This window comes from Stegostoma tigrinum, chromosome 41 (genome assembly GCF_030684315.1).
Source record: "Stegostoma tigrinum isolate sSteTig4 chromosome 41, sSteTig4.hap1, whole genome shotgun sequence".
NCBI classification, from domain to species: Eukaryota; Metazoa; Chordata; class Chondrichthyes; order Orectolobiformes; family Stegostomatidae; genus Stegostoma; species Stegostoma tigrinum.
This window is the reverse complement of record NC_081394.1, coordinates 8,694,676-8,709,372: the sequence shown is the minus strand read 5'-3', so window position 1 is coordinate 8,709,372 and position 14,697 is coordinate 8,694,676. Positions and strand designations below refer to the sequence as shown.

General features: G+C 49.0%; 1 protein-coding gene across 1 annotated transcript; it reads right to left on the bottom strand.

Moving 5' to 3' along the window:
• Positions 1 to 12,991: 12,991 nt before the first annotated feature.
• Positions 12,992 to 14,212, bottom strand: LOC132206707 (post-GPI attachment to proteins factor 4-like). The gene has a single exon (XM_059641409.1). The coding sequence runs from the start codon at positions 14,210 to 14,212 to the stop codon at positions 12,992 to 12,994; it is 1,221 nt and encodes a 406-aa protein (XP_059497392.1).
• Between the last annotated feature and the right edge of the window lie 485 nt (positions 14,213 to 14,697).

The window sequence follows — 14,697 nt, the reverse complement described above, 5'->3', positions numbered from 1 at the left end:
ATTTGAAAGGTGTTATTTTGTCGTGATAACTCAGTTTTATACATTAATACTGGTGTATATTCTGGGCTCATAACTCTCAGAAGTACTTGCTGTGATGAATGTTTCAGCAGCAAATATACTGAAACAACATGTTTTGTGGCATGTCTTCTTTTTGACGCCCATCATTACCGTGGGCATGTTCTGAATCCATGGCCATTTCAATATCCTGTTCTTCAGTCATTCCTTCATGTCATCTGGATTGTATGGAATTGGCTAACAGCTGGCAATCATGATATTGGGAATCTCATGTGGAAGACAAAGGTGGACCACGCACTTAGCACCTTTGGCTGAAGGTCTTGCAAAAGCTTCAGCCTTGTCATTTGTCCTGATGGGCTGGGATCCCACAGCCATTGAGGATGGAGGTGAGAGCTCCCCCAAATTAGTTGTTTAAACTGCCGTCACCAGTCACAACTGGATAGAAATGGACTGTTGCAGGAACAGTGATATCTGCCTATTGCAAGTTGATTTGATGCCTTTTAAAATCCTGTCTTATGACATTATGAGATTGACTCCCTGTTTTACAAATGTTTGGAGCTGCTCAGTGTTGGCACTCCTCCTCCTCTCATTTGAGCCAGTTTGGCATTTTCAATTCCTGGAGAATATTCAGTTAATGGCCAATTAAGAATTTCAACCACAAGATCAATTATTGAGCAATATGCCACCTACTGTAAATCTTTGTGGTTAATATTTGATAATCTTTTGCAGACTGTAACAGGGATACAAAATTCCAATTATAAGTAAACAGATTGATTGCACTATTCTACAAACATCTATTCCGCCTCCACCAAAGTTCAGTGACAACAGAATCTAGTGTCTGCAAGATGCAATGCAGAAATCACCAAAGTACTATTGACAACACCTTCCAAACCCATGACCACTTCCTTCTCGACAGCAAGACGTACACAGGAGCACCATCCCTTTTGGGTTTCCCTCCAAAACTGTCTCTGTCCTGACTTGGAAATATTTTGCCCTTCCTTCACTGTTGTTGTGTCAAATTCCTGGAGTTCCCTCCCTCAAGGCATTGTGGGTCTTCCTACAGCGATTGAAGAAGGCAGCTCACTACCACCTTCCCAATGACAACGAGGAATAGGCAATAAATATTGTCCAGCCAGTGATGTCTACTTCCCAGAAGAGAATGAAAAATCGTGGTGCATTAATCATCCATGATTACCACTTTATCTTTCTTCCAAGCCATTAGTATTTCCTGAATTATACTGTGTCCAATTCCGGGACCACTGTTTGGGTGGAGGAATCCTACGCAGATACAGGGAAAACAGAGAAACTCCGCGCGGATTCTCGCCCAAGTCTTCTATCACACAGACAGGATGGTGAAGAAGGCATTTGGTATTCTTGCCTTTATTGATCAGTGCATTGAGTATAGGAGTTGAAATGTCATTTTGCAGCTTCACAGGATATTGGTGAGGCCACTTTTGGAATATTGCATTCAACTCTGATCTCCCTGCTCCAGGGAATATGTTGTAAAACTTGAAAAGGCTGAGGAAAGATATACAAGGATGTTGCCAGTCTTGGAGTGTTTGAGCTACAGGCAGAGGCTGTGGAGTGACCTTATCAAAGATTGCAAAATATTAAGTGGCATGGACAACGTGAAAAGCTAAGGAGGTTTCCCCAGGTCTGTGGAAGTGTCACCAGGCCGAAAAATTTAAATATTTGTTTTCTTCACAGTTGCTGCTCGACCTGCTGAGCGAGCTTTCCCAGCAACTCCTGTTTTTGTTTATTTTTCCAAGCGTCAGGGAGTTCAAAATGAGAGAGCAAGGGTTCAACATGTGAGAAGAATGTTTGAAAAGGCAACAAAGGGGCAACTTTTTCATGCAGAGGGTGGTGCATGAACAGAATGGCCTGCCAGAGGAACTGATGGGAGCTGATATAAATACAACATTTGTCAGGCATCGGGATGGGTTGATGAACAGTAAATCTTTAGATTAATTTCGGATATCTGGCTGACATGGATGAGTTGGCCTGAAGGGTTTGTTTTCATGCTGAAGAACTCGATGATTCTGTGGCTGTAAATAGATACAAGCGGTTATGATGTAATTGGCATCACATAAACATGACTGCATGGTGACAGGGATTGGGGACTGAAACTTTCAGGATATTCGATATTTTAGATGGATAAAGAAGGTGAAGAGGTGCTGATAAAACAAGTTGGGCTCAGTGCTTTGATAAGAATGACATCAGTACGGAAGAACAATGAATTGTATTTGTTGGGTTAGTTTTTTGCCACAGCACATGGCATCAGATGTTGGAGTTATTTAAAAGCCGCCAACAGTACTGGTAGTGAGGTGCCTGGTATAACTTGGGAGATGGGAGAACCTTGCAGCATTAACAACGCAGTGATAGTGACTGATCATGATCATGAGCCCCACACCTCAGGAAGGACATACTGGCGCTGGAGCGTGTCCAGCGGAGATTCACATGGATGATCCCTGGAATGGCAGGTTTAACGTACGATGAACGGCTGAGGATCCTGGGATTGTACTCATTAGAGTTTAGAAGGCTGAGGGAAGATCTAATAGAAACTTACAGGATAATGTATGGCTTAGAAAGGGTGGACACTGGGAAGTCGTTTCCGTTAGGCGGGGAGACTAGGAACCGTGGGCAGAGCCTTAGAATTAGGGGGCGTAAATTTGAAAAGGAAATGAGGAGACATTTCTTCTGCGAGAGAATAGTGGGCCTGTGGAATTCATTGCCACCGAGTGCAGTGGAGGCCGGGACGTTAGATGCCTTCAAGGCAGATATTGATAAATTCTTGATCTCACAAGGAATCAAGGGCTACAGGGAGAGTGCAGGGAAGTGGAGTTGAAATGGCCATCAGCCATGATCAAATCGTGGAGTGGTCTCGATGGGCCGATGGCCCCACTTCCACTCCTATGTCTTACGGTCTTATGATTGACTCCAGTCAGTATATTGATTGTGTACATCAGCTGAGCTGTAGAGCTATGAAGGATGAGTTTAGGGATGACAAGCATAGTGAGGAGCACGAGAGAGGACAAGCTATTAGAGGTCTGATATTATGGAATGGAAAGTGACTGATTTAAAATCGTTTTGTTTGAAGAAATTTACTGGATGAATGGCCACAATTTTACAAAATGTTTAAAATGATGCAGTTGAACCTGAAGCAAGGGTGTTAAATTTAAACACGTTTAATCCAGAAAGCATGAAGTCAGTGTGTGTTCCTGAGAGGAGCGGGTGAGGGCCCTGTGACAGTCAGTCAGTGTTCCTGAGAGGAGCGGGTTAGGGCCCTGTGACAGTCAGTCAGTATTACTGAGAGGAGCGGGTAAGGGCCCTGTGACAGTCAGTCAGTGTTACTGAGAGGAGCGGGTAAGGGCCCTGTGACAGTCAGTCAGTGATGACCCTCAGGTGAAGCATGCAACTGCTCGATCTTCTCCCTCATGAGAGAGCAGCCCTTTGGCCCTCTGGGACAGAGACAATCTTTCACTTACTGTTACTGAGCACAGTTTCCCAATGCGTCTGACAGCCTAGAAAGGATAAATAACAAAGATAAAGCTGATTTCTCTCTTTTACATGACCCCCACCTTGTTTCTCTCTTCCAAACACGCACTTATTTTCCCAAAATAAGGGCCCTGTGACAGTCAGTCAGTGTTACTGAGAGGAGCGGGTAAGGGCCCTGTGACAGTCAGTCAGTGTTCCTGAGAGGAGTGGGTAAAGGCCCTGTGACATTCAGTCAGTGTTACTGAGAGGAGCGGGTAAGGGCCCTGTGACAGTCAGTCAGTGTTACTGAGAGGAGCGGGTTAGGGCCCTGTGACAGTCAGTCAGTGTTACTGAGAGGAGCGGGTGAGGGCCCTGTGACAGTCAGTCAGTGTTACTGAGAGGAGCGGGTTAGGGCCCTGTGACAGTCAGTCAGTGTTACTGAGAGGAGCGGGTAAGGGCCCTGTGACAGTCAGTCAGTGTTACTGAGAGGAGCGGGTAAGGGCCCTGTGACAGTCAGTCAGTGTTACTGAGAGGAGCGGGTAAGGGCCCTGTGACAGTCAGTCAGTGTTACTGAGAGGAGCGGGTAAGGGCCCTGTGACAGTCAGTCAGTGTTACTGAGAGGAGCGGGTAAGGGCCCTGTGACAGTCAGTCAGTGTTACTGAGAGGAGCGGGTAAGGGCCCTGTGACAGTCAGTCAGTGTTACTGAGAGGAGCGGGTAAGGGCCCTGTGACAGTCAGTCAGTGTTACTGAGAGGAGCGGATTAGGGCCCTGTGACAGTCAGTCAGTGTTACTGAGAGGAGCGGGTAAGGGCCCTGTGACAGTCAGTCAGTGATGACCTTCAGGTGAAGCATGCAACTGCTCGATCGTCTCCCTCATGAGAGAGCAGCCCTTTGGCCCTCTGGGACAGAGACAATCTTTCACTTACTGTTACTGAGCACAGTTTCCCAATGCGTCTGACAGCCTAGAAAGGATAAATAACAAAGATAAAGCTGATTTCTCTCTTTTACATGACCCCCGCCTTGTTTCTCTCTTCCAAACACGCACTTATTTTCCCAAAGTGTCCCACTAACTGTAACTGGAAGCTGTTCTCCTGCTTGAAGACAGCTTTGCTCCTGTTTGACACATGTTTTGCTTGTTTGGGACAGCTGCATGATAAATGCATAAAATGCCAGGCAGACTTGTCGTGTTTTTCTTCTTTCAAAAATAGAAGTTCAGTCGTACTATTTGTCAACAAAGTTCGTTGACTCAGGGACAATGCACTGGAGTAATTTTTGAATACTCAGTCTATCTCTCCCAGACCCCCACGAGCTCACGTTGCATACAAATTTATGAATTAATGTGTGTCTCAGTTTACTTCCTGGATGATATATGCCAAAGAATCCTTTACTTGACGGGTCTTGATTTGCAACAGCAGCGTCCCTGCCTCTGAACCAAGAGGCTTGGGTATAAATCCGATCTCTTCCAGAAGTGACCAGCAGGCGATCTGCTCTGTTCTGCCGCTCGGTAACCTGCCTGCTTTTCTTTCTCTGTGGAGCAGGAACACGGTTATCAGGTTCTGGTTCATCTCACATCCGCCCTTTTTATCTCGATTGTGGCCCAAGCTTCATGTGAACACAACAAAGTCACCGACTTGATCTCACTCCTCCAGAAGTGTGTAACGACATTCCTGAACAAGTCGATGAGAGAATATTTACAATCCCGAACACAAAATGATCACCGCTCTGTCTATCACACGTATCTCAAGGGCACAATTTTGTTGATTGAATGAATGTACACACAGAGTGAGGTCTATAAAGCCAGTCTAACCATGACAAACATCCCCATGCAAAGGCAGAAGAAGCCTAATTGGCCACAGCAATCACCCGACAGTGTGAGGCTGATAAAAAAAAAAAACATCGGTGTAGCAGTCAGTCATTCAGCCCGTTTGTCTGTACCAACATTCGATATGCTCATGGCTGATCATGCAATTTCAATTTCCAATTCCCGTTTTCTCTCCACACCCCTTGATCCCCATAGCAGCAAGGGCCTCATCTAGCTGCCTCTTGAATATATCTAACGAAATGGGCCTCACAGCTTCCTGTGGGAGAGAATTCCACAGATTAACAACTTAAAGTGAAGAAATTCTTCTTCATTTCAGTCCTGAATGGCTTACCCCTTATTCCTAGACTGTGAGCCCTCGTTCTAGACTTCCCCAATGTTGAGAACATTCTTTCTAGCCTGTGCAGTCCCATCAGGATTTTACATGTTTCCATGACATTCCACTCGTTCTAGACTTCCCCAATGTTGAGAACATTCTTTCTAGCCTGTGCAGTCCCATCAGGATTTTACATGTTTCCATGACATTCCCCTCGTTCTAGACTTCCGCAATGTTGAGAACATTCTTTCTAGCCTGTGCAGTCCCATCAGGATTTTACATGTTTCCATGACATTCCCCTCATTCTTCTAAATTCTAGTGAGTCCGAGCCCAGTTGATCCAATGATTCTTCATATGTCAGACCTGCCATCCCGGCAATCTGGTGAACCATCACAAGACTCCCTTGATAGCAAGAATGTCCTTCCTCAGACTGGGAGACCAAAACTGCACACAATACTCAAGATGTGCCCTCACCAAGGCCATGCATAGCTGCCTTATGACATCCCTCCTCCAATACTCAAATCCCCACACTGTGAAGGCCAGCATGCCATTAGCTTTCCTCACTGCCTGCACGCCAACCTTCAGGAGCTGTTCCACTATGACACCCAGGTCTTGTTATCCCCTACCCTTTCCCAACCTGGTGCCATTCAGCTGATAAGCTGCCGTCCTGTTTTTTGACACCAAACAGGATAACCTCACACTTATCCACATTACACTGCATTTGCCAAGTATGTGCCTACTCAACCAGTCTGTCCAAATCACCCTGCAGCCTCGGAGCATCCTCCTCACAGCACACACTGACACCCAGCTTAGCGTCATCTGCAAGTTTGGAGGTATTGCGTTTAATTCCTTTGTCCAAGTCATGAAAGTATATCGTGAAGAGCTGGGATCCCTGCACTGAAATCTACGGCACCCAACTTGTCATTGCCGGTCACCCCGAAAAGGGTTCATTTATTCCAACTCTCTGCTTCCTGTCTGCCAACCTATCAATACGTTACCTCTGATAACGTGCGCTGTAATTTTCCTCACTTTGCGCGGAACCTTGTCAAAAAAGCTACACAACATCAGTGGTTCTCCCTTGTACCTTCCACTGGTCACATCCTTCAAAAATATTCCCGAAGATTTGTCAAGTACGACTGACCTCTCCTGAATCCATGCTGACTTGGACCGATTCTCAAACTGTTCTTCAAATGCTCGGTTATTGCATCCTCAATAATTGACTCCAGCATTTTCACCCACCACCAATGTCAGGTTAACTCGTCTACATTTCTGTTTTTTTCCCTTCCTTCTTTTTTAATAAAGAAATGGGTTACATTAGCTTCCCTCCAGTCCAGTGGAACTCTTCCAGAGTCTATAGAATGCTGGAACAAAATAACCAATATGTCCACTATTTTGATGGCCACTTCCTGAAATACACCAGGATGCGGGACATCAGGAACTAGGGACTTTTCCGATTTTAATCCTATCAATCTCTCCAGGGCCATTTCCTGACTAACAAGGATTTCCTTCAGTTCTTCCTTCATGCTTGACTCTCTGTCTTCTGTCCCCATCGAACTGAACTAACAATAGCAAACACCTGACCACAAAGTCAGGACTATATAGCCTAAGTAGCCGCACTGAGGCCTACAAAACCTAACATGACATGGCAACCACCCAACACAGCATGAGGCCGATAAAGCCAAAATTACCGTGACAACCTGCCATAAACTGAGGCCTGTAGAGCTGAACTTCTCACGGCACCACCCAGACAGAGGCAGACCTGTAAAGCGTAAGACACCATCGCAACCACCCGATACTGTGTGAGGCCTATAAAGCCCAAATACTCATATTGTGGCCTAAGAAGCCTAACTAACCAAGGCAACCATCCCTTACAGCATGAGGCCTATAAAGGCCAACTACCCACGGCATCTGCCCCACAGTGAGTGAGGCCTATATAACCTAAATAACTATGGCAACCACCCTTTACAGATTGACCCCTAAAAGTCTAACTAGCCATGACAATTTCCCTCCGACCAAAGACTACAAAACATAACTACCCACAACAGCCACCCCATGCAGAATGAATGCTCTAAAGCCTAACTACCCAAGGCAACTGCCCCATACTGGGTAAGGCCTATAAAACCTAAATGCCTATAAAGCCTAATTACCCATGTCAACCACACAACACACAGTGAAGCCTATAAAGCCTAACTACCTCCGGTAACCACACCGTAACAAGTGAGACCTAGAAAACCTAAACGCCCATGGCAACGACTTCCTTACAGACTGAGGTCAATCATGCCTAACTAAGCACAACAATTGTCATAAACAAAAGCCTAACTTCCAAAGGTAACTGTCCCAAACTGAGTGAGGCCTGTAAAGCCTAACTATCTATGGTTACCACCCCGTGCTGAGTGAGACCTATACAACCTAAATTCCTGTGACAACTGTCCGCATGCAGAGGCTGATAAAGCCTAACTAACCATGACAAGCACACCATACAAAGTGAGACCGAATTAAACCCATGACAATCATCTCCATTATGAAGTCAACAAAGCCACATTTCCCAAGGCAACTGCCCTACGGACAGAGGCCTATACAGCCTCAACACATATACCTGAGAAAGGGATTTCAGTTCTTGCCCAATGGCCATATGTACAGGCCAGGGGGGAAACACATGAGCCATTGACTTGGATGTAAAGGTCTACCCAAACACAAGTCTTTGCCACATCCATCCGTGCGGCCAGCCTGCTGGGACACCAGCGCAATCAGGGACTTTGTCCAATCCAGTCCTGTTCCCACATTCTGAGACCAAGCTGCCTTCCATCAGATCCTTAGAATGCAACTTTCTCAGATACAGGGACTGGAGTCATCTCCTCAAACATGCCCTGCATTTTAATAACACCGTCACTCACCTGATTGTGGCTTAACACCTTCTTCATGGCTGATCTCAAATCCCCTGAACTCCTTTCTCAAGCACAGATTGGTCTCGATTACACTTAATGACCTAGCCTCCACTACCCATCACAACAGCCCAATACTGAGTGAGGTTACATAGCAACCATGCCTTACTGAGTGAGGGCTTTCAAACCTCAATATCCACAGCAACCGCTGCTTCTAAATGAGGCCTTTCTCACTGAAATACCCATAACAATTGCTTCATACTGAGGGAGGACGATACAATCTAAACACCAATTGCAACCTCCCAATAGCAGTGAAGTGCAGAAAAGCTAAATATCCATAGCAACCGCTCAACATTGAGCGAGGTCTATATAATTTATATATCCAGAACAACTGCCCTATACTGACATAACTTTTATGCCCATAGCACTGCCCATACTGAGTCTGGCCTATATACCTATAGTAATTGCCCCATGCTGAGTGAGGCCTATATACCTATAGTAATTGCCCCATGCTGAGTGAGGCCTATATACCTGTAGTAATTGCCCCATGCTGAGTGAGGCCTATATACCTATAGTAATTGCCCCATACTGAGTGAGGCCTATATACCTATAGTATTTGCCCCATGCTGAGTGAGGCCTAAATACCTGTATTAATTGCCCCATGCTGAGTGAAGCCTATATACCTATAGTAATTGCCCCATGCTGAGTGAGGCCTATATACCTGTAGTAATTGCCCCATGCTGAGTGAGGCCTATATACCTGTAGTAATTGCCCCATGCTGAGTGAGACCTCTCTACCTGTAGTAATTGCCCCATACTGAGTGAGGCCTATATACCTATAGTATTTGCCCCATGCTGAGTGAGGCCTACATACCTGTCTTAATTGCCCCATGCTGAGTGAGTCCAATATACCTATAGTAATTGCCCCATGCTGAGTGAGGCCTACATACCTGTATTAATTGCCCCATGCTGAGTGAGACCTCTCTACCTGTAGTAATTGCCCCATGCTGAGTGAGGCCTACATACCTGTATTAATTGCCCCATGCTGAGTGAGGCCTATATACCTATAGTAATTGCCCCATACTGAGTGAGGCCTATATACCTATAGTAATTGCCCCATACTGAGTGAGGCCTACATACCTGTATTAATTGCCCCATGCTGAGTGAGGCCTACATACCTGTATTAATTGCCCCATGCTGAGTGAGGCCTACATACCTGTATTAATTGCCCCATGCTGAGTGAGACCTCTCTACCTGTAGTAATTGCCCCATGCTGAGTGAGGCCTACATACCTGTATTAATTGCCCCATGCTGAGTGATGCCTATATACCTATAGTAATTGCCCCATACTGAGTGAGGCCTATATACCTATAGTAATTGCCCCATACTGAGTGAGGCCTACATACCTGTATTAATTGCCCCATGCTGAGTGAGGCCTATATACCTGTAGTAATTGCCCCACGCTGAGTGAGGCCTATATACCTGTAGTAATTGCCCCATACTGAGTGAGGCCTATATACCTATAGTAATTGCCCCATGCTGAGTGAGGCCTGTATACCTATAGTAATTGCCCCATGCTGAGAGGGGCCTACATGCCTATAGTAATTGCCCCATGCTGAGTGAGGCCTATATACCTATAGTAATTGCCCCATGCTGAGAGAGGCCTATATACCTGTAGTAATTGCCCCATGCTGAGTGAGGCCTATATACCTACAGTAATTGCCCTATGCTGAGTGAGGCCTATATACCTATAGTAATTGCCCCATACTGAGTGAGGCCAATATACCTGTATTAATTGCCCCATGTTGAGTGAGGCCTATATACCTAGAGTAATTGCCCCATGCTGAGGGAGGCCTATATACCTCTATTAATTGCCCCATGCTGAGTGAGGCCTATATACCTGTCGTAATTGCCCCATGCTGAGTGAGGCCTGCATGCCTATAGTAATTGCCCCATGCTGAGTGAGGCCTACATACCTATAGTAATTGCCCCATGCTGAGTGAGGCCTATATACCTGTCGTAATTGCCCCATGCTGAGTGAGGCCAATATACCTGTATTAATTGCCCCATGCTGAGTGAGGCCTACATACCTATAGTAATTGCCCCATGCTGAGTGAGGCCTATATACCTGTCGTAATTGCCCCATGCTGAGTGAGGCCTATATACCTGTATTAATTGCCCCATGCTGAGAGAGGCCTATATACCTAAAGTAATTGCCCCATGCTGAGTGAGGCCTACATACCTGTATTAATTGCCCCATGTTGAGAGAGGCCTATATACCTCTATTAATTGCCCCATGCTAAGAGGGGCCTGTTTAATCTAAATATTCATAGCAACTGCCCCATACCGAGGGAGGACTATGTAACCTAAGTACTCATCGCAACTTCCTCGTGTTGACTGCAGCCCATATAACCTTAATCCTCATGCTGAGGGAGACCTATGAATCCTCGTTTCAGGCCAAAACATTGACTTTCCTGCTCCTCTGATGCTGTCTGACCTGCTGTGCTTTTCCAGCCTCACACCTCCCAGCATCTGTGCTCCTTATTGCCTCCCGAGCCTATGTATCCTCTTCGGGAGACTTAAACCAAAGACTAACGACCTCCAGGAGTCGCAATTTCTCTGCATCTCGGTCTTAAACGTCCCCATCTCACTGCCCCCCCACCTCACAAAACATTGTCATTCCCCTGCGAGCGAAAGCATCTATTCAGCATCCACATTGTCCTTCTCACTCAGAACCTAATATATTCAAATAAGATCCTCTTCCCAAACTGAATTTAAGCCTAATCTTTCCTTAAACAACAGCGGCTTTCTCCTAGGGATCAGCCAAATGAATCTTCCCTGACACCGATTCCACTGCAAGAATATATCTCTCCACACATCAAGAGACCTAACCATACACACACTTCCCTCACCCCAAACCCCACCCATCCTACCACAGTGTTTACCCTTATATGGTGCTAACATTCCAGCCCCGAATGAAGGCGTTCCAAAAGCTGAGAACCAGTGCACTGGCTGGATGTGCAGGGATTGAAGGGGAATTGAAAGAGCACATTTGTATGGAAAAAAAAATCACTCGTTGCCTAGTTTGGATGAGATTAGATTAGACTCCCTACAGTGTGGACACAGGCCCTTCGGCCCAACAAGTCCACACCGCCCCTTTGAGCATCCCACCCAGACCCCATCCCCCTATAACCCACACACCCCTGAACACTACGGGAAATTTAGCATGGCCGATCCACCTAGCCTGCACATCTTCGGACTGTGGGAGGAAGCCGGAGCACCCAGAGGAAACCCACACAGACAGTCGTCCGAAGCTGGAATCGAACCCGGGTCCCTGGCGCTGTGAGGTTGCAGTGCTCACCACTGAGACACCGTGCCTCCCGAGCAATCCCCTACTGTGTGCCATTCTGGTCGCCAGATTATCAGGAGGTCATGATTTCACCAGAGACGGTACAGAGTGGATTCGCCAGCATGCTGCTTGGGATGAAACGTCTTAGTTAGGATGGGTCAAGTAGGATGCAGCTGTTTTTCTTGCAGCAGACACGGCTAATTGGGGAGGAACTGATTGAAGTACGCAAAGTCACGACAGGTACAGAGTAGATTGTACAGCTCCCTCTACACTGTCCCCACCCGCCCCATCAAACCCTCCCACGGACAGGGACAGCACAGGGTTAGATACAGACTAAAGCTCCCTCTCCACTGTCCCCCCCCATCAAATCCTCCCACGGACAGGGACAGCACAGGGTTAGATACAGACTAAAGCTCCCTCTACACTGTCCCCCCCCATCAAATCCTCCCACGGACAGGGACAGCACAGGGTTAGATACAGACTAAAGCTCCCTCTACACTGTCCCCCCCATCAAACCCTCCCACGGACAGGGACAGCACAGGGTTAGATACAGAGTACAGCTCCCTCTACACTGTCCCCACCCGCCCCATCAAACCCTCCCACGGACAGGGACAGCACAGGGTTAGCTACAGAGTAAAGCTCCCTCTACACTGCCCCCACCCACCCCATCAAACCCTCCCACGGACAGGGACAGCACAGGGTTAGAGACAGAGTAAAGCTCCCTCTACAATGTCCCCTATCAAAGACTCAGTACAGGGTTAGATACAGAGTAAAGCTCACTCTACAATGTCCCCTATCAAAGGCTCTCAGGACAGGGACAGCACGAGGTTGGAAACAGAGTAAAGCTTCCACTACACTGCCCCCTACCCACATCAAACACTCCCAGGCCAGGGACAGCACAGGGTTAGAGACAGGAGTGAAGCCTCCTCTACACTGTCTCCCATCAAACCCTCCCAGGGACAGGGTCTGCTTGGGGGTTAAATAGTGGATAGTCCCAGAACTATTTTCTTTCTCCCAGCTCCCCCTTTGACAGAACCCCAGGGGTGAAAAATGGTGGGGGTGGGGGGTCTGAACCGTGTCGTCAGTGGGTGGCGGCGGGTGGAGGAAGACTGAGTGGGTGGTGGGAGGGGTGTCCCATTCAGAGGCTGGGTTGAGCGACGGGGCCTCGGAGGGTGGAGTAGAGTCCGATGTGGGTGACCAGGTTGGGCTCCAGGGCGTAGGCAGTCTCGCCGTGTTCCCGCAGCAGGGCGTAGAGCGCCGTGTCCTTGGCGTAGCCTGCCCTGCACCGAACGCTGCCGAGGTACGCCAGCACCCGGCGGGCAGCCGGCGCCGAGAAGAGCATGGCGGGAGTGCAGCACTCGGTGGCGGGCATCAGGGAGTAGAGCTGAGGGCTGAGGCGGCGCCACTCCAGCAGGTAGTGGCGCCCGGCCAGCTCGACCACCAGCATGGTGTAGAGGGCCAGAACGGCCCAACTCAGCATCACCGAGGCCCTTCGGCAGAGCTTCCGGTAGACGATGCTGAGCGAGGTGCCGCCCAGGGCGCCCAGGCCCAGCCACTCCAGGACGCGCATGGGCTCGGGGTTGAGGTACCCCTGCAGCCTCTCGGGGTGGTAGAGCTTGACGTAGAGGGCTCCCCGGGCGGCAGGGGTGGTCAGCCTCCTCTCCAGGAGGTCCCGCAGGACCAGGAAGAAGTCCTCCGTTGGCACAGCATCGTCCTCCAGCAGAACCACGTGCCGGGGGCCGTAGGCAGAGAGCGCCTCCTGCAGGCAGTAGGCATAGTCCTGCTTCTCCTTCTCGAAGCGGTTGTCGTCGCCCCCTGATGGCCTGCCGCGGCCTCGGCCGAACCGCTGTACCGTGGGGATGAGGCGGGAGGCCTCCGACGCCTCCCAGTGGCCATCAGGCTCAGGGTCCACGTTGCAGGCGAAGAGCCGGTAGCCCCGGCAACCGCGGCACGAAGCCAGCAGCCGGTGCAGGGCCGACACCACCTGCAGGTAGTAGCGGTAGGCGGCGGCCTGTTTCCGGGACACCGTCACCACCGCAACGACCGCGACGGGGGCCCCGCGGGCCGGGTGGCCCGGCTCCGCCTCCCGAACGTAGCGCTCCGCCTCCTCGCCCCTCGCCCGGCTGCGCTCCAGCGCCTCCTCCGTCAGGCGCCGGAGGTGGGCGGCGCGGGCGAAATACCGGGACTGCCGCAGTCCCTGGCACAGCAGGGGCAGCACGACGCCGAAGGTGAGGAGGTAGAGCAGCACGGCATGAACCCACGGCCTCTTCAAACAGGGCAGGACGCGCCCGCGGAACCCCCCAGCCCCGACTCCGCTCGCCTCGGCGCGCCACGTTGTCTGCACCCAGCGACTCAACATCGGCCCAACCACCGCCCCCACAGCCCACCCACCCAGGACGAATGAAACCACCCCCCCCACACACACACAGACAGACACACACACACACACACACACACACACACACACAGACACACAGACACACAGACACACACACACAGACACACAGACACACACACACAGACACACACACACAGACACACACACACACACACACACACATACACAGACACACACACACACACATACACACACACACAGACACACACACACACACACACACACACACACACACAGACACACACACACACAGACACACACACAGACACACACACACAGACACACACACACACAGACACACACACACAGACGCACGCACACACAGACACACACACAGACACACAGACACACACACAGACACACACACACACACACACACACACACAGACACACACACATACACAGACACACACACACACACACACACACATACACACACACACACT

What these genes read in the sequence shown, in the direction of transcription:
- LOC132206707 (XM_059641409.1), bottom strand. Translation starts at nt 14,212, where the DNA reads ATGTTGAGTCGCTGGGTGCAGACAACGTGGCGCGCCGAGGCGAGCGGA.